Source organism: Daphnia carinata, chromosome 2, assembly GCF_022539665.2.
Source record: "Daphnia carinata strain CSIRO-1 chromosome 2, CSIRO_AGI_Dcar_HiC_V3, whole genome shotgun sequence".
NCBI classification, from domain to species: Eukaryota; Metazoa; Arthropoda; class Branchiopoda; order Diplostraca; family Daphniidae; genus Daphnia; species Daphnia carinata.
Window position 1 is genome coordinate 5,798,061 of NC_081332.1, and position 26,716 is coordinate 5,824,776.

Genomic DNA, 26,716 nt, shown 5'->3' on the forward strand with positions numbered 1-26,716 from the left:
ACCGAATACTAGGGGGTAGGTGGAGTGGCCTGGCTGTCAGCTCGCTGGCTTAAAATACGTGCTACAAAAAAGGAGCGGACAACCATCAGCCAACACACTTGAGGGACTCTCCGAGTTTATACAGAAAAAGAAACGAAAAAACGCCAACCAAACAAAGCGCTACACATATACGAACGGTTTTCTAGCGAGAAATCCCCCCCCCCCCCCCCCCCCCCAAAAAAAAGGGGAAAAAAAAAATGATTTAGAAACCAAAACAAAAAAAAAAAAAAAAAAAAAAAAACAAGACTCATTACCATACGAGAACGAAACCGTTGCCATGCTGTTAGTTCCGTGGCTACTTGAAAAGCCAACAACTTTGGAAAACAACTGTGAAATAGAATCATACGTACATAGCGCTATAAAGTAGCAATGCGATTCCCAATTATCACGTGAAAGGCATTTCGCTAGAAAAAAAAAAAAAATTCGGCATTTCTTTTGTTTCTTTGTTTGTTTTTGGAAACTATTTGTATTTTTTTTTTTGTGTTGTTTCTTCTTTTGGACTAGACGATGGCCATAAAGACAAAATGAACTTTGTCCGACATGTATTACACACACACACACACAGGTGTGGGTTTTGAGGGGGGGGAGGGGCGGGAGGGTAGGGGAGTAGAATAGTTGAAGGTGTTCAGCCAGTTTTTTTTTTTTTTTTTTTCTTTCGCTTCTATTATACGCGGCGAAAGAATTCTCAAAGAAGTTGAACGGTTGATTGTTTGCGGCCATGATGAATGCCGTGCCAAATGAATCTCCGGCCCGCACTCGTCTAACTAGCCCCTGCCACACTACGGCCATTTTCACGTTCGTTTTTTTTTTTTTTTTGTTTTTAATGTAATTTTAACCAAACAGTGGTGCGTTTCTATATCATTAGAAACACACGCACACACACACACACACACACGAAAAAAAAAACAAAAATAAAAAATTTAAAGGGTCTTTCATTTTAGATGGTGTGGCTTCATTAAAAATGAGATATAAAGCGATACAACAAGACAAGAGAGAATGAAAACGAACATACCAAAAAAAGAGCCATTTGATGATGTCACCAACCGGGTTCTATCCTTCCAAGTCCAAAATTGTTTTTGTTTTTGTTTTTTTTTTTCCCCAAAAAATAAAGAAAAAAAAAAATGCCGTTGTTGCCTTGTGTGTGTGTTTCATGGTGTGCTGTCACGATGGCTGACTCAAGGTGGAAAATAATCAATCAGCTAATTGGTGTCGATGGCAATCTCGCGGCGAGCCCTTCTCGGCTCTTACCGGTTACCTAATCTGATCTCAATACAAAATGCTGCGCGCAATTACTTTTCTTTCAAATCCAAACTGGCGAAATGACGCAATAAATAACTGAAAAGAAAAAAAAAAAAAAAAAAAAAAAAAAAAAAAATGGCCACAACAACAAACACAATTTTTATTTATTTTTTTTTTTTTTCCGAATCGCTTTGCCTGCCTTTCGTGCGTGTGATGTTTGAATGCGTAATCAGTTGGCGAAAGCAGGTTCCTCTATATATTATTATTGTTATTATGTTTTCCAAGTTTTTATTTTTGTTTTCATTTCTATTGGCCCCGGAAAAAAAAAAAAACATTTGATTTCGGTTATTTTGTTTTGTCTTTTGTCTTCGCGACGGTTTACGAGAAACCGAACAACCCCCCCCCCCCCCTCCAAAGAAATTATAAGAACTGGTTCGGCCGGTTTTCCATTTATTTTTTATTTATTTCTTTTTTTTGTGTGTGTGTGTGTGTTTCTTTCAATGGCGGCGTTTGCGTTCATACGTTTTTTTCGTCTTTTGACTATGATGCAGTGGGCTGGAAATACAGAACTTCTCTGTGCGTGTGCGTGTTGTTTTGAAAACGTTGTATTTTGTTGTTATTTTGACGTGGATATAAGAGACGAAAATGCAAAGCGATAACATAATGACAGAGTCCACATTAGTCTAAGTCGCCTCAAATGTGTGCTGCAGGTGACTTTTCTTCATAACCGGCTCGTCACTTTTTTTTGTTTTGGTTTTTTGTTTTGTTTTGTTTTTTTTTTCTATAAAAATTCGCATCACGAAACCGTCCATTTCGAACGAATAGTTTTGTTTTCTTAATAAGAAAAGAAAAGAAAAGAAAAAAGGTCAACAAGGCGAACAATGACAAGCCATTTTAGTAATAATGACTTTGGTCAACTTGGGACAACGCCACGAAGAAATACGAAAAGAAAAAAGAAAAAAAAAAAAATATATATATAAAACTAGAACGCACATAAGGTAATTAAAATATTCCCAATGAACGAACATGAAGAACTCGATCCTTTAGAATTATGGAACACCCAAGAAAACCAGTCGCTTTTGTTTTTTTTATACATCGATTACGCTGGGGAAAGAACATCAGTTGACACGTTCAACATTCCAATATCTTTAAATAAATAAAAAAAAAATAATAAATAAATAATAATATTACATATTTTTCTTCGCCCTTATAAAATTTAAAAAAAAAATAAGTAAATAAATTGGTGTCCTCCTTCGAGAGGGAAACTCCAGAAAGGCCTATAGTCTATTGATGTGGAAGCCCTTCTTCTATCACGTACGATTGTGATAGATGTCTTAACCCTCCACCCTATATATATGTATATACATGATGGTATATAACCAGTAGAAAAAAAAAATTCTTTCCAGACTGTGAGACGACATCGAACGTGGAAAAGCTGCAGGGGATAAACTTTGGGGGCCCCTTTTTTTTTTTTTTTCAAACTGGAAATTCATTTGCATAAAGGCAATCAGATCGTGTGGCGTAGTGAGTCACTGGGGAGCGATGACGGCCGATGGCCAATCAAGTCGGCCGACCGTTAACACATTTTTTGATTTTTTTTTTCTTTTTCTTTTTCCTTCTCTTCTTCTTTATTCATCCTCGTTTCCATCCATCGTGGCCCATCAAAGTCAACACTGGATGATTCTATTCTTCACGTCTAATCAGATTTTCTCTCTATTGTGTACACACAACTCTCGATTCCTGACGGATGCTCTCCCTATACATCTAAATTAAATGCAACAAAAAAAAAAAAAAAAAAAAAAAAAGAAAAGAAAGGAGAGATCTAAAACCAGAAACAAACGATTAATAAAAATAAGAAAGAAAGAAAAAACAAAACAAATACGTTAAATAAGAAAATAGGACTCGGGAGGAATAGACGCATCCGGATAGCGGAAAGACGGGCTTGAGCGGACGATGGGGAAATGAATATTTGCATGATGCTTGTAATGTACTTGGAGTTTTTTAATTTTTTTTTTTGTGTGTGTGTGTGTGTGTGTGTGTGTTGTTTCGTATTGGAGCTGTGCATAAAATCTCGCCCTCTGTGGAGTTCCAGGAATTTATACGCGCAGTTTGTACGAGACGAGTGGAATTTTCATACGGCCAGAAGCAGTTCGTCAGCAAAAATGAATAAATGCGCGCCTGCACCGCATTTGGGTCATATCTACAATTTACAAGAGATAAGGGGGGAGGGGGGGGGGGGGAGCATGAAAAAAAGAGCAGACAGATGGATTGCTGCCTTCCGGAATACACAACAAGATCCGGCGGACCAGACCATCAGAGCAAAGGCGCCCAGATTTTCTGCTGACTTGCTCATCAATTCCTCAGTGCGTGTGTGCGAAGGGAATAGAATTCGTTTCTTCCATTTCTCTTGCCCTTTTCTTGAGTGTTTATGGCTTACACGTATAAGAGCACAGCCAGTAAAGTCTGTACATAAATATAAAAAAAAAAAAAAACAAGGGGAGTGCAGCATATTCGAAAAGAAAAAAAATCAAAAGGGAAGCAGGAAATGGGAAGTTTGGGACGTAGCGGCTTTTTGGCGCCGCATTCAAAAACGAATTTTTTTTTTTTTTTTTTAAATAATATTTTGAAAAATGAATTCAATCGTATAATACGTAACACAACAGAGCCTTATCCCCCCCCCCCCTAACAGGCTCGTATAGAAAATAAGAAACATCTAGCGCGAAAAGAAATGAATAGGACAAATACATAACAATCAGCCGTGATAATACAGCATTGATTAGCTACACGTAGTTCAATAAATTTTTTTTTTTTTTTTTTTGGCGCTGATGTTATTATTAGGTTTGTGATTGTTCGCCTTCCTCTGTGCGGACGCACTACAAAACTGCGACGTGTGTAACATAGAAGAGAGAGAGAGAGAGAGAGAGACGCTTCGACTTCATTAAATGATGTATTCACATTGGAAAGTCATTCTCCGGCCATCGATACACGCACACAACAAAAGAAGAGGGGGCCCCTTTTATTATTATTTTTTTTTTTTTTCTTTTGCCAAACTAAACAACAACCGATAGAAGAAGCTGACATCGGTGTGGTGTGCGGGTACAGAGAGAGAGAGAGGGGGGAAGGGGAGAATGTCGCCTCTCTATTCGGCCAAAAATAACAATGACACTCGGCCGCTGAATGGGGCGGAAAAATGCATGTATCACTGGGTGAAATTGATGTTGACTAGCGGCTACACAAGCTGTAGGCAGTCCACTTTTGTCTGTACTTGAATGTATATTTTTGAAAGAAGTACTGTATAAGGGGGAACGAAACAGAGAGAGACAACTCCAGAATGGAGAAAAAGAGACATAATTCGGCTACAAAAGAGACGTGAAATGGCCGAGCGCTGCCGCGTTAGTTCACGCTAATCTGCACCTTGTCAGGACCCCGTCCGAGCGGACAATAAAATAAGGTTCCATCGGCTCTCTCTCTCTCTCTTACTCTCTATCCCTCCTCTCCCTTTAGAACCATTCAACAACAACACACACACACACACACACACACACACACAAAGAGCTTATATGTATAGAAAGAGAAAGAGGAGAAACGCTCAATGACTTCTTCTCGGCGGGTGATCGTTTTTTTTTTTTTTTTTTTTATAGATTGGGAAACATCTACTCGGCGCAGGGTCGATTGAACTCTCTTATCCTGTACGTATGTGCTTTGACGGCTATAGCGAGACTTCAGATTGACATCATGGCACATAACTATTTATTTATTTATTTGTTTTTTTTTTTTTCGTTTATTTAAAAAAGAAAAAAAAAAAAAAAAAAAAAAAAAGGTTTGGCTCTATTGAAGATGAATTTCGTCCAATGGCAACGGCCTGCGCATAGCTGCCAAATGATGGTTTGATGAAGTCTCTTTACGTTACGTACTTGCTTGTACTATTAGATGTGTGTGTGTGTGTAATGGTGGGGGTATCATATTTAAAGTTGAATACGCAACCCAAAATCCCCCCCCCCTCCCTCTCTCGATCGCTATGGTAAAAAAAAAACAAAAAACAATGTGAATACATTTTCAAAAATGGGCCGGCCAGACTAATGTAAATGGACGTCTGTCTAAAGGAAACAACAAAAGAAGTGAATAAACGAAGAGTTAGGTCAGAAGGTCGATAATGAAAATGTACGTTATTCTATTCGTGTCCGGAATGAGGGGAAGGTGCATACATCACACCAATGCCAGAAATGTCTTGTTTTTTTGTTTTTTTTCATGTGTGTGTGTGTGTGGAAGGAAAATAATTGAATGTATATTCAGTTACTATATATGCGGCGCACGACGATGATTGCCTACATTGCCATCATTGGATGTAAAATACGCCAACTGTTTTTGTTTGGTTTTTTTTCTTGTTTGTCTTGCCGGATTTGATTGGATGTTTCGATGCGAAACAGTCGCCATCATTGAAGGTTGGAAAGGTCGTCATTGCAACAGTTCATTCAGTCTATCTACACTACACAAACAGCAACGTATACTCTTGTTTATAAATCGAGATCATAAATCATTCGATATGCGTATGGATAAGGATCGGCCCAAGCAATGGCCGCTGAGTTTTTACAGACCTTCTTTTTATTTTTTTTTTAGGAAGGCAAACGAGAAATGATGGGTCAACTGGCATGCAGTGAAGTACTTGAGATCGCCAGTTTTTGAACGGGGAAAGAAGGGGGGGGGGGTGTGTGGTGGTGGGCTATTAATATAAAACGCTGTGATGATGAGGCCAGTAAAAAGAAAAAAAAAAAAAAAAAAACTAACGGGAGCCACAAGTCAGACAAGCCGATATGTGGCGACTTGAAACCTTCGCCTCATAAATCAGCGTTTATTATTATTTTTTTTAATAGCGACGCGTTTCTTCCAACTGGCCGTTTCTATTTCGTGTGGATGTGCACAGTCAGTTACATCATTAGACACGCCAGATGCCTCATTTTTCATGCGAACGTTGTGTTTAACTATCTATATAAATATATTTTGTTTGTATTGAACACAATTTGTTACTTTTAAATGCTGCCAATAGATCAACATTTGTCATATCCGCACGTTTTTACATAGGGGCATCATTTAAAACGAAAAATACGGCAGAGGTGACGAGGCGGGCGGAGTCAATCCGGAGTCGCTTTTTTAACTCCTCCCAGCCATCCCTCCCTCTTACGTCATCCCTGCAAAACGAAGGTTAAAATGATAACAATTCATCCGGCAATATTTCTGTAATACCTTACCGCACAAACCCCCTCCAAAATGGGACATTACGCCGAAGACGAATTATAAAGATATTTATTAAATCTACGTGTCATACACAAGTGCGTTGCATCCAACAACAACAATAAACAACAACAACAACAACAACAACAAAAAAAAACAAAAAAACAATTGAATTTGATCGAGAGATGATGCATGCATTTCGTCCGTGTCCGTCTCCATTGAGGCCACGTCATCGTTTACACACACCTCCGCGTTTTTGTTTTGTTTTTTCCTTTCTGTGTTGTGCGGAGCTTAGTATTTTTTTTTTTTTTTTTGGAAAGCCCGACATATTGCCGGATATATCGTAATTGGTAAAAAAAAAAAATAAATAAATAAATAATAATAAAACATTTACAAGTAACAACAGGGGGGCAGGAGGAGGGGTAGAGCTATAGAAGTGTGTGTGCTAGTAAATAGTTCTACTGCCCACCCAATCTCTCGTTTTTCACGAGCTCTGACAGCAAAAAGGGGGAAAGAAAAAGATATGCAACCAACAGACACACACACACATGTAAAATGTGTTGTCCTTATAAGTGGAATAAGCTGTGCACAGTATCCATTTAACACAAGAGGATAGGCGCCCATGCGCAACAAGACAGAGCTGAGAGTTGCATGTTTTATTGATGATTTTATTATTTCACTGTCAATAATTTATCAAAGAAAAAAAAAAAGAACGGAAAATAATAATAATAATCAACAAAGAAAAACACAACATCTTCATTTGATTTTCATTTACCCCCTACGTCTGTTCAGGTTAAATCGTTTTATTTTTTTTTTCCTTATATTCTTTTTTTTTTTTTCTTCCCCCCCCCCCCCCCTCTCTTCAATCACATTTGCATTTCTCTTAGCTCATTCCCGGTATGCCCGTTCGCCTTGTTTGTCGCAATCACGCGCACTTCTTTCGAAACGCCGGTAACCTTTAACACGACAGAGTGGAGGGGGAGGAAGAAAAAAAAAGAAAAAAAAAAAAAAAAAAAAGACTTGGCCGTTTTTGTTTTTTTTTCTTTTTTTACCTTAGCAAACGAGCAGTTCCCATCATCATCATCATCTCATCGACGCGCTGCTGTTGTTGTCTTGCTGCGTCACGTTATTGTGGTTGTTGTGTCTCTCTCTCTCTCTCTCAACCCTCTCCTTGTATACGTATTATTCCGTCTTTATTTATGGCGTGTGATTGCCGAAATGAGAGAATCATTCCTCTCTATGCCACGCATTGGGTCCACGTCATTTCCCATCACGCGGTCTTTTACATCATTATTCATTTATTTCTGATTCTTCTCTCGCCGGGTCCTACGCCATCACGTTCAATGAATCATTTGAAAAGAAAAAAAAAACAAAAAAAACAAGGAAACCGTACGAACTTGCACTGGGAAAAAAAAAATAAAATAAAATAAAATGAAAGAGAGGCGGAAGAGAAGGAAATATTTGAATTCCAAGAAATATGGACGCGCTCATCATCCGCACACAAAAAAAAAAATACGCGCCCACAAAGTGCATCTTTTTTTCTTTTTTTTTTTTTTTATATTTTCCCGAAAAATGTGCGGACAAAGAATGTTTGATGGCCAACACACACACACACACACATTTTCTCTTCTCAAATAAATAATACTAATAAAAAAAAAAAATGAGGAGGTTGGAATAAGAAAACAAAGTCGGTGATGATAAGAAATAATAAATCGCAAACAAAAAAAAAATGAAACCGCATGTACATATTTAACACAAAAAAAAAAAAAAAAAAAAAAAAAGAAGGAACATGTATCTTCTTTTCCAGAATAAAAAAAAAAGGAAACAAAAGCCGCGAATTGCAAGCAGGATTATAGCGAAAAAAAAAAAAAGGGAAAACGCCGGTGTGTCAGAAGACAAGAAGAGCGGCGCGGATCGGTGTGTTAAAGTCTAATTAAGAACAAAAAAAAAAAGATAAGAAAAAAAAAACAAAATGGCTAAATACCTCGGAAACAGTCAAGCGCTCAATTTTTTTTTTTTTTTTTTTTTTTGTTTTTTTTTTTTTTTTTTTTGTGTCGTCGGCGAAATTTTTCTTTGTAAGGGATCAATTTTGATGATTTTAAATCTTAGGGAATTTCATGTTTTTTTTTTTTCTTTGGTGGGGAGGGGGGGGGGGTAACGCAGGGAAGAGAAGTAGGAGGAGCTCTTTGCTGCATGTAGCATATCGATAGCGCGTATTTTGCAAGGCCTAATACACCGCTGGCATGTCCAGGGACTTTTTTTTTTTAGCCAGGAAGAAAAAAAAAAAAAAAGAACATCGATGTTGTAAAGAAGAAGAAGAAAAATGAACACGTGAAAGAAAAAAAACAAAACGGACATGTAGACTTAATGAGCGTTACGTTTCCGAAAAGTGGAACCTCATTAGCTGGAAATGGTAATTCAAGTAACCATGACGCTCGGCACGCACGCCCTGCCCAGAAAACATACTTTGGCCGCTTCCAATTACCATCACATGTTTCCTATAAAAAAAAAGCGGTGTTGAGAGCATCTACGCACACAATACGTTTTCGTTGAAAAAAAAAAAAAAAAAAAAATAGGCCTTTCAAAAAAAAAAAAAAATGAAAACATTTTCTTAATTTTAAACAGAAAAAGAAATGACACAAAGAGAAACGAAATGTGACGCATTTCAAAAGTTCGTTTTTGTGTGTTAAACGTCATATGCTTGATTGACAGCTGTTCCAGTTTTTCTTCGTTCTTAAATAATGAATGCGTAATGAATTCAAAACTGTGGCACCGCACGAGCAACAACGCCCTTTTATACATCAAAGCGGCACGACATTCGAAACATTTGCATTTGGAACGGAATCAATTCACGGCTTCTCTCGGAACGAGAACCGATCCTATTAGATTATAATTACCTTCAAATCTAATCATCTCCTCCTTTGCACTTTTGCTTTTTCTTTCTCAAAAACGCCGAATGAAAAAATATATATCCAAAAATCAAAATGGCCGTTTCTCTCGTCAATTGCGTAATAAGAAACACGAACCCCACAACTCGGGGTGAATAACAAATCACCTATCTATCCAACAAAAAAAAAAAAAAAAAAAAAAAAAAACCGAAGATTCCCCTCTCTTCTTCCTTATTTAATGTGTGTATAATCCATCCAATTTTTGAACAGGTAACTCAAAATGCACCGACATGTTCTTCCCCCCCCCCCTCCTCAATATTTTCTTTTTTCCATGACGGGCTCCGGCTCCAAGTCTCCGGCAACGGTTTAATTGTTTGTTAATATGTGAAATAGCCTGTCTAGTGTCTATATATATATATATATATATATATATATGCTGGTCGGGATAATACATCGGTGGAATATGAATTAGTATTAGATTTTTTTTTTTTTTTTTTTTCACGAGGAGATAACAACACACACACACACACACACGGTGGGGTTGGTGGTGGTGAAATCATGCAAGTCAGACGAGATAGACAGCAGGGTGTTTCACGAGTGCTGAAAAACCGAAGGGGACGTGTATAAAACGTTTGCGTCTAATGAATCGACCGCTATTCAGACGTGGATTCCGAACGGATAGACGCCAGACGGCTGACATTTCAATGCGGCATAGTATAGAAGAGGGGGAAACGAAAAAAAAAAAAAAATGGGATGGTAGGGATGTCGACATTGGACGTCAAAAAAAAAAAAAAAAGAAAAAAAAAAGAAAATTAAGTTTATGTAATAAAAACAATTCACAATTGAAAATCTAACGGGAGGAAATTCAAGGAGGCCGAAAAAAACAACAAACGGAAAACTATGTATATTTTGTGCATAAGGATGGAAGGCGTTAAAGGCAATTAGGTTCAAGTTTCCTTGCCTTATTGCAATACATACATATACGCGGGGCTCTCAAAACAATAAAAGAGAGAGAGAGAGAGAGAAAGAGAACCGTCAACCATCAGAAAAGAAAAAGAATGATGGTCTTTTCTTTTTTCTTATTCCTTTTGTTTAGTTTTTTTTTTTTTTTTTTTTTTTTCCCAACTTGTTTCTAGTTTAGTTTTTTCTGAACAAGCCGCTTGTATTTGCAAGGGAGGGGGAGAGACGAATGAGGCTGCTAGAAGTGGGGGGCAAAAGGTGAAGAGCAAACAACGTTCCAGCAGGTGACATGATGGACTCCCCGCTGACCTGTCGCGTACCTTACACACACATACACACACCGGAATTTAACAAGGAAAAAAAAAAAAATATGGTGGAATGAAGAAGAAGATGAATTGTTTGTGAAAATTCACCCTCCCCCCGTTCTTCCTTCACCCAATTATAAATGGCGAGAGAGAACAAAGTGGGGGCGCACGGCTCTAGGTGTAGGTACGTGGTGTATACCTTTCGAGTTATTCACATTCCCTCCACTGTCTTATACCCCTGGCGTGTGTGTATAGCTGCAGGGACATCATGCGGTGTGTAATGCTGGAATGACCCGTTCGCAAAAACAAAAAAAAAAAAGAGCTGAGAAATATTTTTTTTTGGCTGTCCAGTGTATCTTTCGCAAGAACATTTCAAAGTGTCATTCTGCCCCCCCCCCCCATCACTTAAAAATGAACTAAGGTCCCCCCCCCCTACCCATTCTGTGCTCACACACACAGCAATTGTTTTCTCTAATAGACTGACCTATCCACTTATATGAACTGGCCGTTTTTATTTTTTATTTTTTTATATATGGACTCAATTTTGAAATGCCGGTGAGGTTCAACATGGGCGAGGGAGGCTGTTTAAAAGAAAAAGGTCACCCATCTCTTAATGACTTTGGCTAAAAAGTTCCAGCTGACACCGAATGGGCCTATGGAACTGTATCGTTTAATTTAATTTTCTTTTTTTTTTTTTTTTTTCTATATTGACTCTTCAAAAAAAAAAAAAAAAAAAAAAAAAAAGAAAGAGACACGGGGGTGGGGATGTTCTGGCGGTAAAATTGACACTCGGGTCTGAATAAATTTAGATCGTTTGTCCCTACCTTTGATTCTTTGGTCTTAACTCACATTGTCCGCCGCGCGGCTCATTCGTTTTGATCGATGGCATTCAAAATTGAAAAGAAACGAATAATAAAAAAAGGGTAGGAAATGGGAGGAAGAAATGAGGATGTGCTTTCAATATTAGAAATACTGTATAAAAAAAAAAAAAAAAAAAAGAAATAACGAAAACGAACGAAAAAAAAAAACAACAAAACAATTGCGATGATTACACACTGACGGCTTTGCGTACAACATTCAAGGAAGTCGACTGCCAATGCATTTCGTTTTCGGCCCGATCTATCCCATTCCATACTTAATCCATTGATTGATTTGGAAAAAAAAAACAAAAAACAAAATCTTACTTTTACACGATGATGAGATGCGTGAAAATCGAGAGAAGAGAAACGAATATGTGCCTCATTGTATGCAATATCCATCCGCCATCATATCGGGTGGGAGTCGGTGATGGATTGAGACGCGAGCGCTCGGCGAAAGTGATTGGAATAATATGCCCCTCGCATTTGCTTTTTCCTCCTTCTTCCCAACTATTTTCTCTCTTGATTTTTTTTTTTTTTTTTTTTTTTTTTTTTATCCAGACATATATATTCAACATACACACAGACATATCTATACAACAAGCCAAGACAAAAATACAGACGTTGGGTTTCCCGTCGAGGCGCCCGTCAACCCCCACCAACTCCACTTGGAGCTCTCCTCTCGGGCTATGAATAATTGAATAGGTCGTCATCGGTTATTTTCTTTTCTTTCTTCTTCTTCTTCTTCTCCTTCTTCTTCTTCTTCAATAGTTTTTATATTCTATATCGAATGTGTATGCGCGCGCCTATATGTACGTGATGGGCTTGTTAGCCTTTGACACGAGCCCTGGCAAGATAACTCCACGGCTGCCGTATGATGATGAGCGCGAAGAAAACGAACGATGATGAAGATCTGTCAGAGAAGGGAAAGAACGGTGGGGGCTAAAAGGAAACACGGCCAAAAGGAGAGAGACACACACGTCTATAAGAAAAAGGGAAACAAAAGAATAAAGCAGGGAGCAACAGCAGCCAACGTAAACGCAGCAAGGGCGCCTTCAGAAAATGCTGATGATTTGTATCTCGAAACCATCCATCATCCATCACAGCCGTATCAGTGTGAGAGACACACAGTTATACTCGGCTGTGTGTGTGTGTGTGTGTATACAACTACACACACACACACACACGGCGTGTACGTATATATGTTTCAGACAATGGAGTGAAAAAAAAAAAAAGGAAGGGGGGGGGGGAAGAAAACTTGTATTCAAGTGAAAGACAAGACAAAGTGGGCACATGTAGAAAATTTATATATAACAAACTATCACAATGGAGCCGCATAGACGAGTGACGTCATTAAGTCCGGATGTTGGGAATTTTAATTTTTTTTTTTTTTTTTTTTTCGAATAGATTTACATAGACGATCACGTGATTGGCTCCAGTGAAACTTTAGACATATTTCTTTTTTTTTTTTCGTCCCAAAAAGAAATAATCTTGGACGTCTCGGATTGCGATGGGCCATCATCATCAATTACACGCGCACATGTATACAAAGATGTTCACTTCTTTCTTGTTCATGCGTGCCTTCCTACAGTTTAGATAGTTGATGCGTTTCAAATGAATCATTTCCGTCTCAAATAGTATCTAGTTTGTGTACCACACTACATCATAAACATTGTCGTGTAAACATGTGTTACATAAACGGCCGAATGTGCTGGCTGACCATCCGTATAACATTCCACTCGTCATCTTCATATTTTCTTTTTTTTTTTTCCTGTTTATTTATTTATTTTCCCCGTCTCTATGTTTTTTATTGAAATCTATTCAAGCGGACTTGTGTGACTGGAACCGATCAAACGCCCCCCCCCCCTCGTTCGACTCCTATACATATATATACGTATATAAAGTACCATCATCATCTGCAATTTATATACGCGCGATGCTGTATATCCTAGACGAGGCCCATTACTTAACTCTACATTTCATCCAGTAGCCTAATATGCCGGTATATAAACATCATCATGTTTTTTTTTTTTTTTTCTCTCTCTCTCTTCATTTATTACAACAGTTGAAAAGACTACATTTCTTTCTCTCCCCTCTCTTCTTTCTAAAATCTCTTGATGTGTTAGACGTCCAGTGAACACGAACGGGGGGCCGAATCTAAAGAAAGACGGCAGGTTACGTCGTAAATCTGTTGGATGTTACTGTACATATACATTTATATATATATATATATATATGCCTTCTTTCTTCATCGCTGGCCATATAACAAGAGGAGACGATGACTCTCTTCCATTGAAAATCGTTTGAATCGGACAGTGTGTCCCACCGACGAAGGCCGGAATTCGACTTCGCCAAGAGTCCACACTGAGGGAGTGATACGTCCCCCCCCCCCCACCTTCTATAATTGAATAGAAAATAACATTTTTTTTTTTTTTTCCCGTCGGATATTGTAGGCCTGGGCGTTGAGTCAAAGGAGAAAGGAAGATATGTGGAAAAACCGGAATTGAGGCCGATCAATCCCCCTCCGTTGTAGCCCAATGGCAGCTGCGTGTAACTGCCATAGAGAACGAGAGAAAGAGAGGGGGGGGGATTAATGACGCTTGGCTTTTGATGTTTCAGTTTTCTTCTAGCCAATCGACTTTCGCTTATTATTATTACTATTATTATTGTTATTATTTGCTATGATTGTTAGATAGACCGGTGGTGTCAATGGCTGCTAGATATACACAGAGAGAGAGAGAGAGAGTCTCCCCAAAAAAGGGTGAGCAAGTGAAAATATCAGAGAAAGAGAGAGTACATCAGTCATGATATATGAATTCGGCTGTCAGCCGTCGTCCCCCCCCCCCTTCCCAACATCAACTGTTGATACAACTGTTCCATGTACGTTATAGACACTCTTTTTTTTTTTTTTTTTTTTATAAAAACGGAGTTCTTCATTTTTCAAAGAGGAATTCATGTGCTCAATGGATCATTCCCTCTCTTTTACTCCCCCCCCCCCCCGTCCGCATTATTGTTGGCTTGTTACTTACATGCCATTTCAGCAATTGAGTTCATTTAATATCCGAAGCCCTTTTATTCAATTTTTCGAAATGATGACACTCAAATTTAAAAGGGGGGGAACGGAGGAGAGAATCAAAATAAAGGATTAAAAATCAAAGCCGTCAGCATTTTCAGCAATGATTGTGTCCGCTTAGAAAGAATACGTTTCAAGTTAAATCCCCGTTTGTTTTTTTTTTTCATTTAACAGAAAATCAAAAAAAAAAAAAAAAAAAAAAAAAAAAAGAGACAAACAGCTGCGCAGCAATCATTTTGCTATTGGCCCAGCTGGGGACGCTGCATATAATTCTCTATGCGAAACTCGCTTATTATCGCTATTTTGGAATGCACAGATTTTAAACCCAAAAAAAAATCTATTCTTTAAATATTTCCCCAGATTTACACACACATGCACACAAACAAAAATTTTGTTTGCGCGACTTTGGGAGCTCAGGCCGTCTGGACAACTCGCCCGTAGACACACACACACACACACACCCGGACGTATACAAGCATTTGACGGCCAAGGGCAGAAGATGAAATGTCCGTGTCAACGGCGGCGGTCGCAGACGGGATCCCAACGTGCTATTTATATACACTCACGTAGATATGCGTTTCTCTCTTTTTTTTTTTTTTTTTTTTCCCTTCTTCCTGACTATACAGTTTGGTGTATATATGGTCCAGTCTTCTAAAGCAAGGTGACGTGTCCCGAACAGTTCACGAAACGGCATTCATCACGGCAGAAAACACGCAGCCATTACGAAAAAAGAAAGGAAAAAAAGAGATATGCGCGCATTATACGTAACACGAATAACTATCGTTCTAAACAATCCCGGCTCTTTTCAAGAAGTGAAAACATCTTGGCAATCTGAGGATAAGAGTTTTCCCATCCTTAATTTTTTTTTTCGTCTCTCTCTCTCTTGACGGTCGTCGAAGAAAATCTATTTCCGAGTAATTCGATCGCAATCGAAAACGAGCGCGGAATGCGCGGCGTCAACGCGTCATGCTGAAGGCGAAACACACATCACACGGGTCCTCTCGCTTGCGCTTCGTCTTGTGCGGGCCCCTGAACGAATGGCTGCCATCCGATTGGTCGGTCGGTGTCGACACGCTCCGCGACCATAGACACGTCTAGCCCCGCCCGTTTCGGTCTGCGCTTGACTTGAAATCCAACCTGTATGGGCGGCGCTTAAAACACACGCGTCCTCTGACGTTGTGTGTGTGTGTGTGTGTGTATGTGTGTTTCTCTTTTGTATGTGGCACGTCTCTCTTTTGTCTGTTGGCTGGCATGTGAGCGTGTGTGTGTGTGTAGACGAGCGGCGCGCAACCGAACGCTCGATCTGTTTGCCAGAACGAAGACTCGCCGGGCGCCGGGCAAGTAGTGCGCACATTGGCCTGCGTCTTTTTTTTTTTTTTAATGCGTTAAAAAAAAAAAAAAAAAAAAAAAACTAGACAGACATTTCACGTTGAATTCTGCCTTTTTCATTTGTTTGTTGGTGTGTGTGCGTTAGTGCGATTGCATTTCGGTGTTGTTTAGTTGTTTCGATGTGCAACCACAAATTTTGTGACAGTGAAACAATACGTTTGCAGTTTTTACGTGTGTCTGTGTGCATTCGCATCCAGTGAAAAGTCTGGGGTAGTGGACTAACTGTTGAAAGGATTTATTTAAAACCTCCAACAGAATTCAAGTAAAAAAAAAAAAAAAAAGGAAAGATCTAGACAGTTTGAAAAGAGATTGTTGTTGTTGTGATTAAACACAGTGTTTTTTTTTCTTGTTATTTATCTTGTACCTCCATCCTAAAACATTTGGCAGAGTGTGTGTGTGTGTGTGTGTGTGAGTGTGTGAGTGACCGTGTCCCATTGGAATTTCGTGTAAAAAAAAACAAAAACAAAACAAAGAAGAAGCCAATCAAAACGAAAAACAAAAAATCAAAAGAAGGGGGAGCTTTTAATTTCACAGCATGATGCCTCGTGCGGCCACTCCGGAATCGAAAAGTCCGTCGACGCCAACCGGTCCGCCGTCGGTTGCCCGTCCGAGGATCGGATTCTCCATCGATTTCCTAGTGGGCACCGGTGGCAATAACGATAAGAGGAACAGCCCCAAGTCGTCGGAATGCGAGGCCGCGTTGACGGACAAGAAGAAATCATCAGTGGCCGGCAGCGGAGGCGGCCAAGAGGACGCTAGGGACTCGTCGCCCGTCCATTCTTCTTCGACGCCCAACTCGAGTCGATCGGCCAGTCCGGCCAACGATCACGGCCCAACGGCCGACAACGACGGCCGATTGAGGCGCTTGAGCGGCCAACAGCCGTCAGCCGCCATGGGCGCTGGATCTCCGCTGTTCCAGGCGTGGAATCCCGGATCGGTGATTCCGGCAACGGCTGGCCATCACCCACCTCCTTATTTGGATATGGCAGCGTTGGCCAACCTCCGCCAGCTTTACGAGCAGCAACATCCGGGAGCTGGCGCCAGGCCTGCGTTCTTCCCACCTCATCATCCGGCCGGATCGGCTTTCTCGCCGGCCAATTTCCCTCCACCGCCGCAGCAAGCACCTCCCGGACAATCGCCGATGGCCGGTAATAGTCACGGTCCAGCCGCAATGATCCGTCCCGATCAGCAGTCCAGCCTAGCCGCCCAGCAATGGTGGCTCTTGGCTCAGGCCCGTCAACATCAGCAGAGGCTTTTCGCAGCAGCTGCTGTCGCATCCCATCGTTTCCCGCCAGGTATGCATTTTTCTTTTCAAATCTCCGATATCTATATTACTTTTGAAAAGAAAAAGGGGAGAGAGGAGGTATAATAATTTATGAGAAAATCAAACGGTTCGTTGGGCCGTCGGCTTCGAAAGAAATGGCCGGTCGGGGCCCCAAAAACAACTCAAAATGAAAAGAATAATGTGAAGCGACACATCGAGGCAAACGCAGCTAGTGTCTATATAATATTCAAAAACAAGTATATCTATATCTCATTACACAACATATAATCACGTGTGTAAGTTAGATAGTTGGCCAGCGGGCTGATTTTTTTTTCTTTTTTCGGGCCTATGGGCTTTTTTTTTTTTTTTTTTTTTTACTTGTCTTACCTTTTTTTTTTTTTTTCAGGGTTGTCCTCATCGTTTGTTTTCTTTTTCTTTTGACCAGGCAGTTATAGGACACAAGGGTTACATATGGGGAGGGTGAAAGTTTCGGGGGTTATCAGCTTTGGTTCATCTTCATGTGCCCATGCAGTCGGACAGCGATATTTCTCTGTCATTTCCCTTTTCGTGGCTGGCCAGTTTATACTATTTTTTTTTTTTTTTAAGTTTTTCATGTTCTCTTTTGTTCCAGTCGAAATGTCCAGCTGCTGGAACGATAAAGCTAGTTGTTTTTTTTGTTTTTTTTCTCTACATGTATATGTGACTACATCGCGTTGCATTTGCCTGCCTCTCGTCTTTCTGGCCAACCTTAAAGGCGACGTTTATTTAAATTTATTTATCTATTTTTCCCTTTTTTTTTTTTGTTGAACATTGTGGAGCGTTGAGGGGGGGGGGGGGGGGGACTGAGGTCGTGTTCGTCCTCGCCTGATGGAACACAACAACAGCTTCGGTCGACATTATGTCTGACAGTTCCGAAGGCATTTACAGCATCATTTTCCACAGAAAGAAACTCGATTCTCTTAAATTAAATTATTTTTAAAAAGAAAAAGAAAAAGATCTAAAAATAATACGTTCATCAATACACGGACAGAAAGAGCAGGAGAACGAGTATATACAATCGATCTTTTCAAGTCCAATCAAGTATTTATAGAGAATAACACAACGAGCGATGCCATCAAGATTGAGCCGAATATGGGACACATCCATACAGATGATTCAATTAAAAAAAAAAAAAAAACAAGAAATTATTGACTTTGATTATTGTCTTTAGCTTTTTTCTTTCTATTTACGAACAAAAAGCATTTCGAAAAGAGGAGAGTACGTAATCGTGTCGCACCAAACTTTTGTCCTTTTTTTTTTTTTGCGTCTCTCGTTTGTTACGAACCGACAGGCGAGAAGCAATCCAACAAAATTGGTCACACGACGACGCCATCTGATAACTTGATTGGGTCCTTTTATACTGTATATATCTATATTTATTTAGCGCGCACAAACTCGTATTAGGTTAGTTGTCAGTTATTATTTAAGAGCGGGCGTATATTGGTTGTAATCAGCATCGCAAACTCGATTGGCTCGAAAAGAGCCCCAACGGGGGAGGGAGGATAAATAGGCCCCGAACAAATGTTCGATTCAAAACTCATTGCGCCATCCCATTTGAGATGATGATGACGCGTTCTAGGCCTGTGCGACGCAATAGGCCTAAATAGATGATTGCATTGAAACTATGAAAAAAAAAACAAAAAAAAAACGAAGACACGCTCCGTTATTTAGCGGCCATTTTTATTTTTGGGAAGGGTGTTTTCAGAAACAATTGAATCTAAAAGTCGCACAGACAACAATTGAATGATGAAGTCATCTCTCCTCCGCCTCCCCACTGTCTGCTGTATCGTAATCATCGTGACGACCGAGAAACGCGACACGGGTCCCAGATATGTTTTTATAAAATTAGGAGCACACACAGAGACACACACACACACACACAAATTGTGTGTGCAGCCTTCGCTCTCAGGGTTGGATTTTGTTTGGAAAAGAAAGAGAACGAGCTGCTGCGGCTGTTGCACAGTTGATGACGACGGCTGCCAACATGCGATAGGTCAATTATGCAATCAACTCTGATGAGGCAGCAGCCATATAGGCAGGCAGGCAGCAACGAGGTAATAGCTACCTCACCCTCTTCATATCTATGTGTAACACACGGGAGCGCGCCCATCATCATCATCACCATCATCATCATCCGGCTTCCATTTGAAAAGCCTTTTTTTTTCTTTTTAATATGAAACAAATGGAAGGGAAAAGAAAAATTAAAAAATTACTAGTCCCCCTTCATTTTTTTTTTTTTTTTTTTTTTTTCATTGAATTTTTTGTTTTGTACTGGAGGTCAATCATCAATTAAGATTTTGGGTGCGATGATAACAAAACAATTTTTAATGTGCGAGTCGTGAATTGCTAATTTTGTTCGTTTCGTTTGTTTCCCATTGTTGCTTTCAATTATTTTTTTTCTTTAAAATATATTAAAACAAATTTTGTATTCTTCATTATTTGTGAATGTTTTTGAAGGACCTGCTGATTTGGCGGGTTTCCTGCTCTCGCCCTTCCGCAAACCCAAGCGCGTACGGACGGCCTTCTCGCCCAGCCAACTGCTCAAGTTGGAGCACGCTTTCGAGAAGAATCACTACGTCGTCGGTGCTGAACGCAAACAGCTGGCTCAGTCGCTCAATCTCACCGAAACTCAGGTAAAATTCTCTTTTTTTTTTTTTTTTTTTTTTTGTCTTTCCAAATTTTAAACCATCACGAAAAACAATCTAGAAATCGATCAAAGTAAATCGTGTACCATCTCCGTCCTGCTCGAGGGGTTCCACACACACACACACACACACAAAAGAGAGACAAACTATTTATTTTGTATTTATATTCTTAATAATAAAAAAAAAAAAAAAATGATAATAATAATCATCTTTTACGAGCTACGGAAACGATCCTGCCGATGGATGGATCCTTTATGTCTCTCTCCATCGCATACACTGCGCGCGTGTGTACATCATATAATATATAGTACACCATACGACATTATTTACAGCGTATAAAAGCAAGACGCTCCGCGTATTATCGCACACACAGGGCCGTTTGCCCTTTTCATATTAAAATAAATAAAATAAAATGTGAAAATAAAGTTATAGCGCCGTGAAAAAGGCATGCAGTCTGTGTGCTGTGTGCATAGTACAAAAGAGGAGGAGGAAAAAGATGGCCGGGATTTTTCCTTCACGAGAGAGCGGGAACGGGGGGTTGGGTGTGTGTGCGACGCTGAGTTTGGATCATCAATATTGCCGACGTCGATCGGAAGTGCGGATGCGTGCAGTGGAGCGCGGCGGCGAAGCGGCTGGCGGAAGCTGCAGCCTAATGGCTGGATTGAGTCGAGTATGGAGTGGATGTATATGTTTCCACGGGCCAGCCAATCCGTGGCTCGCACTCTACTTTCATTTTTTTTTTTTCTTCTATCCGTCTCGTTCGTTGGCATAGCGTCGTCAACGGGTCCCCCCTCCCCTTTTATTGAGGGGGGGGGGGGGTTCCATTGATGCCATCAGCACAAATATTCCTATATGTCAAAAGCATTCACGACCGTTTTGCAGCTCATTTCCGCGGAACAACATTCCATCCATCTCGTCGCCATCATTTCCGTTCAGGGCCCCATACCGATTGCATCCCTCTGCGCTATTCGTTTTTAAATAATGCGCGTTTAAGCCAATGAATTTAAAGAATGAAACGAATCAATTTCCTTATTCGTTTTTTTTTTCTTCTTTGTTTTTGAAATTGAAATAAAAAAAAAAAGGTCAAAGTTTGGTTCCAAAATCGGAGGACGAAGCACAAACGAGTCCAACAGGATGGCGAAGATGGTGCGGACGATCCTCCGCCGGATGGCAAACAAAAGCAGAGATCCAGCGGAGGGGGTAGTGGCGTCGGAGGCAACGGGTCTGCATCGTCGTCCGGCGGAGGCTCCAGTGGCAAGAGCCACCACCATCAACATCACCAACAATTGATGATGGCAGGGCACAGTATCGGCGACGAGGAAGACGACGACAGCGACATGTCGTGCGATATCGAACTGGAAGACTCCGACGATCCGATGGATCATCAGCAACACCTCCCTCGGCACCATCCACATCATCACCATCAAGCCACTTGAGAACAAAAATACAAACAAACAAAGGCCCGATCTGAATTAGCGAAGCTGACGCGTGTCATCATCTCTTATCATTTCATTTCTTTATCATTTGTGTAAGTTTGTTTTGGATTATTATTATTATTATTATTATTATGATTTTGGAATGCAAATTTTCGATTTGCGAGGGGTCTCTTTTTTTTTTAATTATTAAATATCATTTGTTTTTCTTTGTTTGTTTTTGTGAAAGAATAATCCAATTGGGATTGAATGTAAATGATCATTGCCATTGGTGCGTGTTGCTTATGTGTCATCGTGTACCCACCTCCTCAACCCCCCCCCCCCACGTTTCCGTGTTCCAACTGTTTGTTTCGATTGCCCATTGCACGACAAAATAGAGAAGAAACATTTAAATCTGACTGAATTTCTAGAAAACAAAACTGAGAAAATAAGGGAGAAAAAAAAAACATAAATATGAAAAGGACGACCAGTTCCTTAGCTGGAAATGCTCGTCCCGTTTTTTTTTATTTTAAAATTCTCCCCTCCCCCCCCTTTTTTTTTTCTTATTTCTTGTTGATTTTTGATTTATTATACACACAACAGTTAACCAAGACACACACACACACAAACACACACACCCGGACACGGAGGGCAAAACGAAGCACACATTACCATACGTCAACGAAAGGGGTCAGAAAGGGCCAAGAAAATAAGAAGTTGACTTAGTTCAACAAGGCCCAGCTTTAACCTCCACAAGCGCCGTGTGTAGCTTCCAGCTTCATTAAAAGGACGGATGACTATTCAAGTGGGGCCTTTCTATAGATTAGCATTTACAACAAACGAAGAAATGTACATATGGATATGCATACACAAATAGGAAGAAGCATATACATACAGGCCCACCAAAAAAAAAAAAAACCTATTGGCTACGGTTGTTTATGCTCACATGGAACAGAGAGGAGAGAAGAGAAAACATAATTACTTTTTCTTTTTTTTTTTTTTTTTTTGGATTTTGTAAAATGGTACCTGTTTGGCTAACTGTTTTGTGTGTGTGTGTGTGGAAAGGCACTGCTGTGCCCACGGTAGAAAAACATAAGAAGGAACGAATGTGCGATGTAGGCAAAGAATGTTGTTCGTGGACGTTACTCTTTTCGTGTTTGTTGGGGATGCTGCTGTGCATTGTCCTTTAAGAAAAGAGCCTTCCAAAAAAAACAAAAAAAAAATGCTAATGGGCTTTTTTAACACTCGTGATAATTACTCGCGCGCGCCTATAATAGCCTCAGCAAGTTGATTCACTGTTTTGACGCACTCCAAAAACAAAACAAAACAAAAAAGTTCGAGAAAATGGAAAATATTTATTGGATTTTGGGGGCTTTTAAAATTCTTTGAAAATAAGAAAGAAAAAAAAAAAAAAAGGGGGGAGGCAGGCAACACACGAAGCTGTTCTTTGTGTTTGTTGACACGTGGAACGGGTTATAATATACTTTACGAGCCTCCATCTTGTTTCTCTTTCTTCAGCGTGTGGTGAGAAAAGAGAATTCTTTTATTGTTATATAGCAGCGCGTGCTCGAGCACAGCCAGACGTTTACTAACACATCCTGGAACAAACCCAACGTTTGTTTTTGTTTCTTTTAATTTTTTTCTTCTTTATTTCAATGGCCATTATAGTGTCCCCCCCCCCCCTACTCACATACACACACCATCTTATTTAACACAGCCAAAAAAACAAAACAAATGTACAACGACACAACACCTTCCTTTTGCTCGTTCAGAGAAACAAGATTACGATTTAACCTTAGCCGTCAATAGAACGACAAGCTGACCGATTGCTTTTAGCGATCGGTCACGAACGAAGGGGGGGGGGAGACGCTATCCTCTCACCCCACCCCGCCCGTTTTCACGCGCATCGTGACGGAGGGACGCGTTCAATTATGGCGATTCATTACGAATTTTGTTCTTCTCTAACCCCCCACCACCTCCTTGACTGGCTTTTCTTCTTTTTTTTCTCTCTCTCTCTCTCTCTCTCTTTTGGCTTTAGCAATCGCCGTTATCTTGATGCCAGATTGCTCGTAACGGGTAACCTAATCCGCTGTAGACGCACACAGACAGCAAGGCAGACATAGCAAAGCCGAACTATATAGCCATCATTGAATCGCTCCATTTTATTTGGAGTTGATTAGCATTCATTAAATTCGACTTTTTCGTCGAACGAAAAAAGAAGAAGGACGAATGGGGGGGGGGGGGGGATAAAAAATAATAAATGTCGTTTGGCAATAATTTTTGTTTTTTTGTTTTTTTGTTTTTTGTTTTTTGTTTTTTTCAACGGGTGTACCGGTTTTTGTTGAAATATAACCGAAGACGATAGAAAGCGGTGGATGGCGAATTGCTTCGATCAAGGTTATCTCGACCAGTTATCATATTATTATAACTATATGGAGGCAGCTAGATAGAAAATGAGTCTCGTTCTTCAACTGTTTTATAGACGTGTATCCATAACAGCCAATCAGCACGATTTCCCATCGCTTCGTTGGCAATGGCTCGCGCGTTCCCTTTTCTTTAAATAATAATTTAAAACAAGAAAATGAATTAGATTTTTTTTTTTAATAAATAAAAAAAAAAAAAAAAAAAAATGATGGCGCTTGTGTGTGGGATGTGTGTGTGTGTGTGTGTGTGCAGACTTTGTTGCGTGTATTTATTTATTATTTCTCTCCCGTACCCGTTGCAATGTCTTTTTTTGGCTGAACGAATGTGACAGCAAACAACGAACTGATTTCTCGTTCAGCTAATTCCAAAGTATCTCGTTATGCATGCCATTGGCGTTCCAGTTTTTTTTTTTTTTCGTGTGTGTCTTTGCCTGTCACACGCACACACTACCGACGAAACGCAGACAATTTTTTTGCCATCGAACGTATGACGAACACGAAGAAGAAGAAACAAAACAAAACAAAAAATATGGGAAGAAACATAGACACATTGGATCGTGTTCCAGCAATGATTTGTTTGTTTTTTTCTTTGAATCGTTTTTTAAATTTTGATATTCACCCATTTTTTTTTCACGCGTATATCAAGTAGTGACGCCAATCGTTTTTGACCCATAAACATGTCGCAATACGTTGCAATAACAGATCACGTTGCTTGTACATCCATACTGAGATTTAATAACTCGTTTATTGCGTTTGGGATTGCAGTTCTTCCTGGAAAAGAGATTTGCAATTTTTTCTGTTCGTCCTAGCCAAAATAACGTTCGAGAAAAAACGAAACACCAGATTATTATTCATCAAACGGAAGGCAAAATTGCATCAGATCGACCACTTGCTTCTATTTCCAGCGTGAAGGACACACACACACACTTTCGAAACAAAACAAAAAGGAGATGTGCGTAGTCCATCAATACAACAAATAAATATCAACGTGTTAACTTCGAAACGAAAAAAAAAAAATGTGTGATTGCACCAGCTGAAACATCTGGTACTTGCGTAACGTCGGTTCATTAAATTCCATCGAACACGAAACCTGTTCGCTGATTGATCAGGCAGAACGATTGATGGAAGAGAAGGGCTTCGATCATCTACAAGCATTTCATTTGGATAGCATCAACTCATTAAAAACAAAAATGCCAAGTCCCCTTCGCTTTGTATGGACACACACACCATCGATTCATTTGTTATACACATATTATTTTTAGTCCGATGGATGAAGACGTACCTGTCAAGCTGTGATTCGGGGACACGACTGATGACCGGTTCGACTTGCTGTTACCAATCGTGACGCGAGTCGCTCGCAACATGTCCAAAACATTTTCTGGAACTGTGACTCCGGGTCCCGATTGCCATATGAAAACCCCCTCCAAAAACAAACAAAAACTACATTATGTGAAATGATATGGAATAATAAATTTCAACAATAAGGAAAGGCGCAGTCGATGATGAATGCGAAATCCGGGCGACCGTGACGTCACGCAACAGGAAACGTGTCGCTAATGAGTTGAATTAAGGCCACTTGATGATAGTCTAATGATCGTATCCGCTTTTCATTCTTTCTTTTCTCTCTCTTTTTTGTTTTTTTGTTTTTTTTCGTTTGACTCAGTTCCTAACTTAAACGCAGCTCGTTTGTAACGGCCAGCGCTTCTATCATGTCATTTATTTCTTTTTTTTTTTGGCTTCAATAAAAAAAAAAAAAACTTCCTCTTCTTTTGTTTTGTGTGTGTCTGTGTGTGTGTATGCTCGTTGAACCCATCATCATCACCATCATACTTCAAGAAAAGAAATATATATATATATATATATAAGCAGGCCGACACTATTATATAGCTGATGTGCGTATAGTCTCTTTATATATACAACAGCAAGCGAGAAACAACACACCGCCGTCAGCTACAAATTTAAATAATTGAACCTGTCTGGCGGCTATACAAAACGACTCGGCTCAGTTTCGTTATTTCCCTCTTCTTGTTGCCCCCTCCTCTTTTTTTTTTTTTCTTAACGTATAAATACATTACTGTGTGTATAATATTATCAAGCAATTGTGGCCGTGTTTTGCGTCGAATGGAGAAACACAAGAAAAGTCTCATCATCTGTCCGTCTCCTTTTTAGACGGGCATATATACACACACATAACACATCCGTGTTCATAGTTTGCTACAACGCGCCGTCTATAGATGCAGCTCTTGCAGAGCGGATGTGTGTCTTTGGGCCCGCCAGCGCATGCATCACATCAAGCTGCTCATTATCATATTTATCCGCCAGCGTGTGTGTGCATGTTTTAAAGTGCGCATCATTTCCCCCCTCCATGCTCGCTCAATGATGATCAATGACTCTAAACAAGAGTCCCGATGACTCTATCAAAAAAAAAAAAAAATGAATGAAAAAAAAAAAAGAATATTTAAAATGTTTCCTTTTGCTGGGCTTTTTTTTTTGTTCGACCCTCTTCTTGATGTGGTGGTAGTTGTTGATACTCATTTTCTCATCATCATCATTATCGTATATAATCATCCCATCCGGCCATTTTTTGTTTAGTTTTTTTTTTATTTTTGAAACTAAAGGTATATACAAATAATGGTGTTGAATGAAGCAGCCAACTGCTTGTCTTGTGGACACGACCAAGTTCCGTTACACACACACTCACACACACAGAACTGGTACAGATTGTCAGCGTGTGTGTGTGTATTTGTTGTAGGAAATGCTATCCTCGTTTGTTTCTCACGTTTTGTACTATAGTTCATTTTTGTTTTTGTTTTTCTCCTTCCTTCTGTATGCGCCCTTTAGCTATCAAATGGTGTGTACAAACCATTTATTATGTGATGCCCGTCCATTTGACGCAATCCGTGAGTAGATACGCACTGCGGGCAGTCAACAACTCACGGGATGAGTGGAACATC

General features: G+C 39.8%; 1 protein-coding gene across 1 annotated transcript; it reads left to right on the forward strand.

Annotated features, from left to right (window-relative positions):
- Positions 1 to 15,939: 15,939 nt before the first annotated feature.
- Positions 15,940 to 21,753, forward strand: LOC130686860 (homeotic protein empty spiracles-like). The gene is made up of 3 exons (XM_057510027.2): positions 15,940 to 17,274; positions 19,740 to 19,915; positions 21,010 to 21,753. The coding sequence occupies exons 1-3, from the start codon at positions 16,515 to 16,517 to the stop codon at positions 21,361 to 21,363; spliced, it is 1,290 nt and encodes a 429-aa protein (XP_057366010.1). The 5' UTR covers positions 15,940 to 16,514; the 3' UTR covers positions 21,364 to 21,753.
- The last annotated feature ends 4,963 nt before the right edge of the window (positions 21,754 to 26,716 follow it).

What these genes read in the sequence shown, in the direction of transcription:
- LOC130686860 (XM_057510027.2), top strand. Translation starts at nt 16,515, where the DNA reads ATGATGCCTCGTGCGGCCACTCCGGAATCGAAAAGTCCGTCGACGCCA. An exon ending in ATCCCATCGTTTCCCGCCAG is followed by an intron (nt 17,275 to 19,739) that starts GTATGCATTTTT and finishes ATGTTTTTGAAG; the next exon opens with GACCTGCTGATTTGGCGGGT. An exon ending in TCAATCTCACCGAAACTCAG is followed by an intron (nt 19,916 to 21,009) that starts GTAAAATTCTCT and finishes AAAAAAAAAAAG; the next exon opens with GTCAAAGTTTGGTTCCAAAA.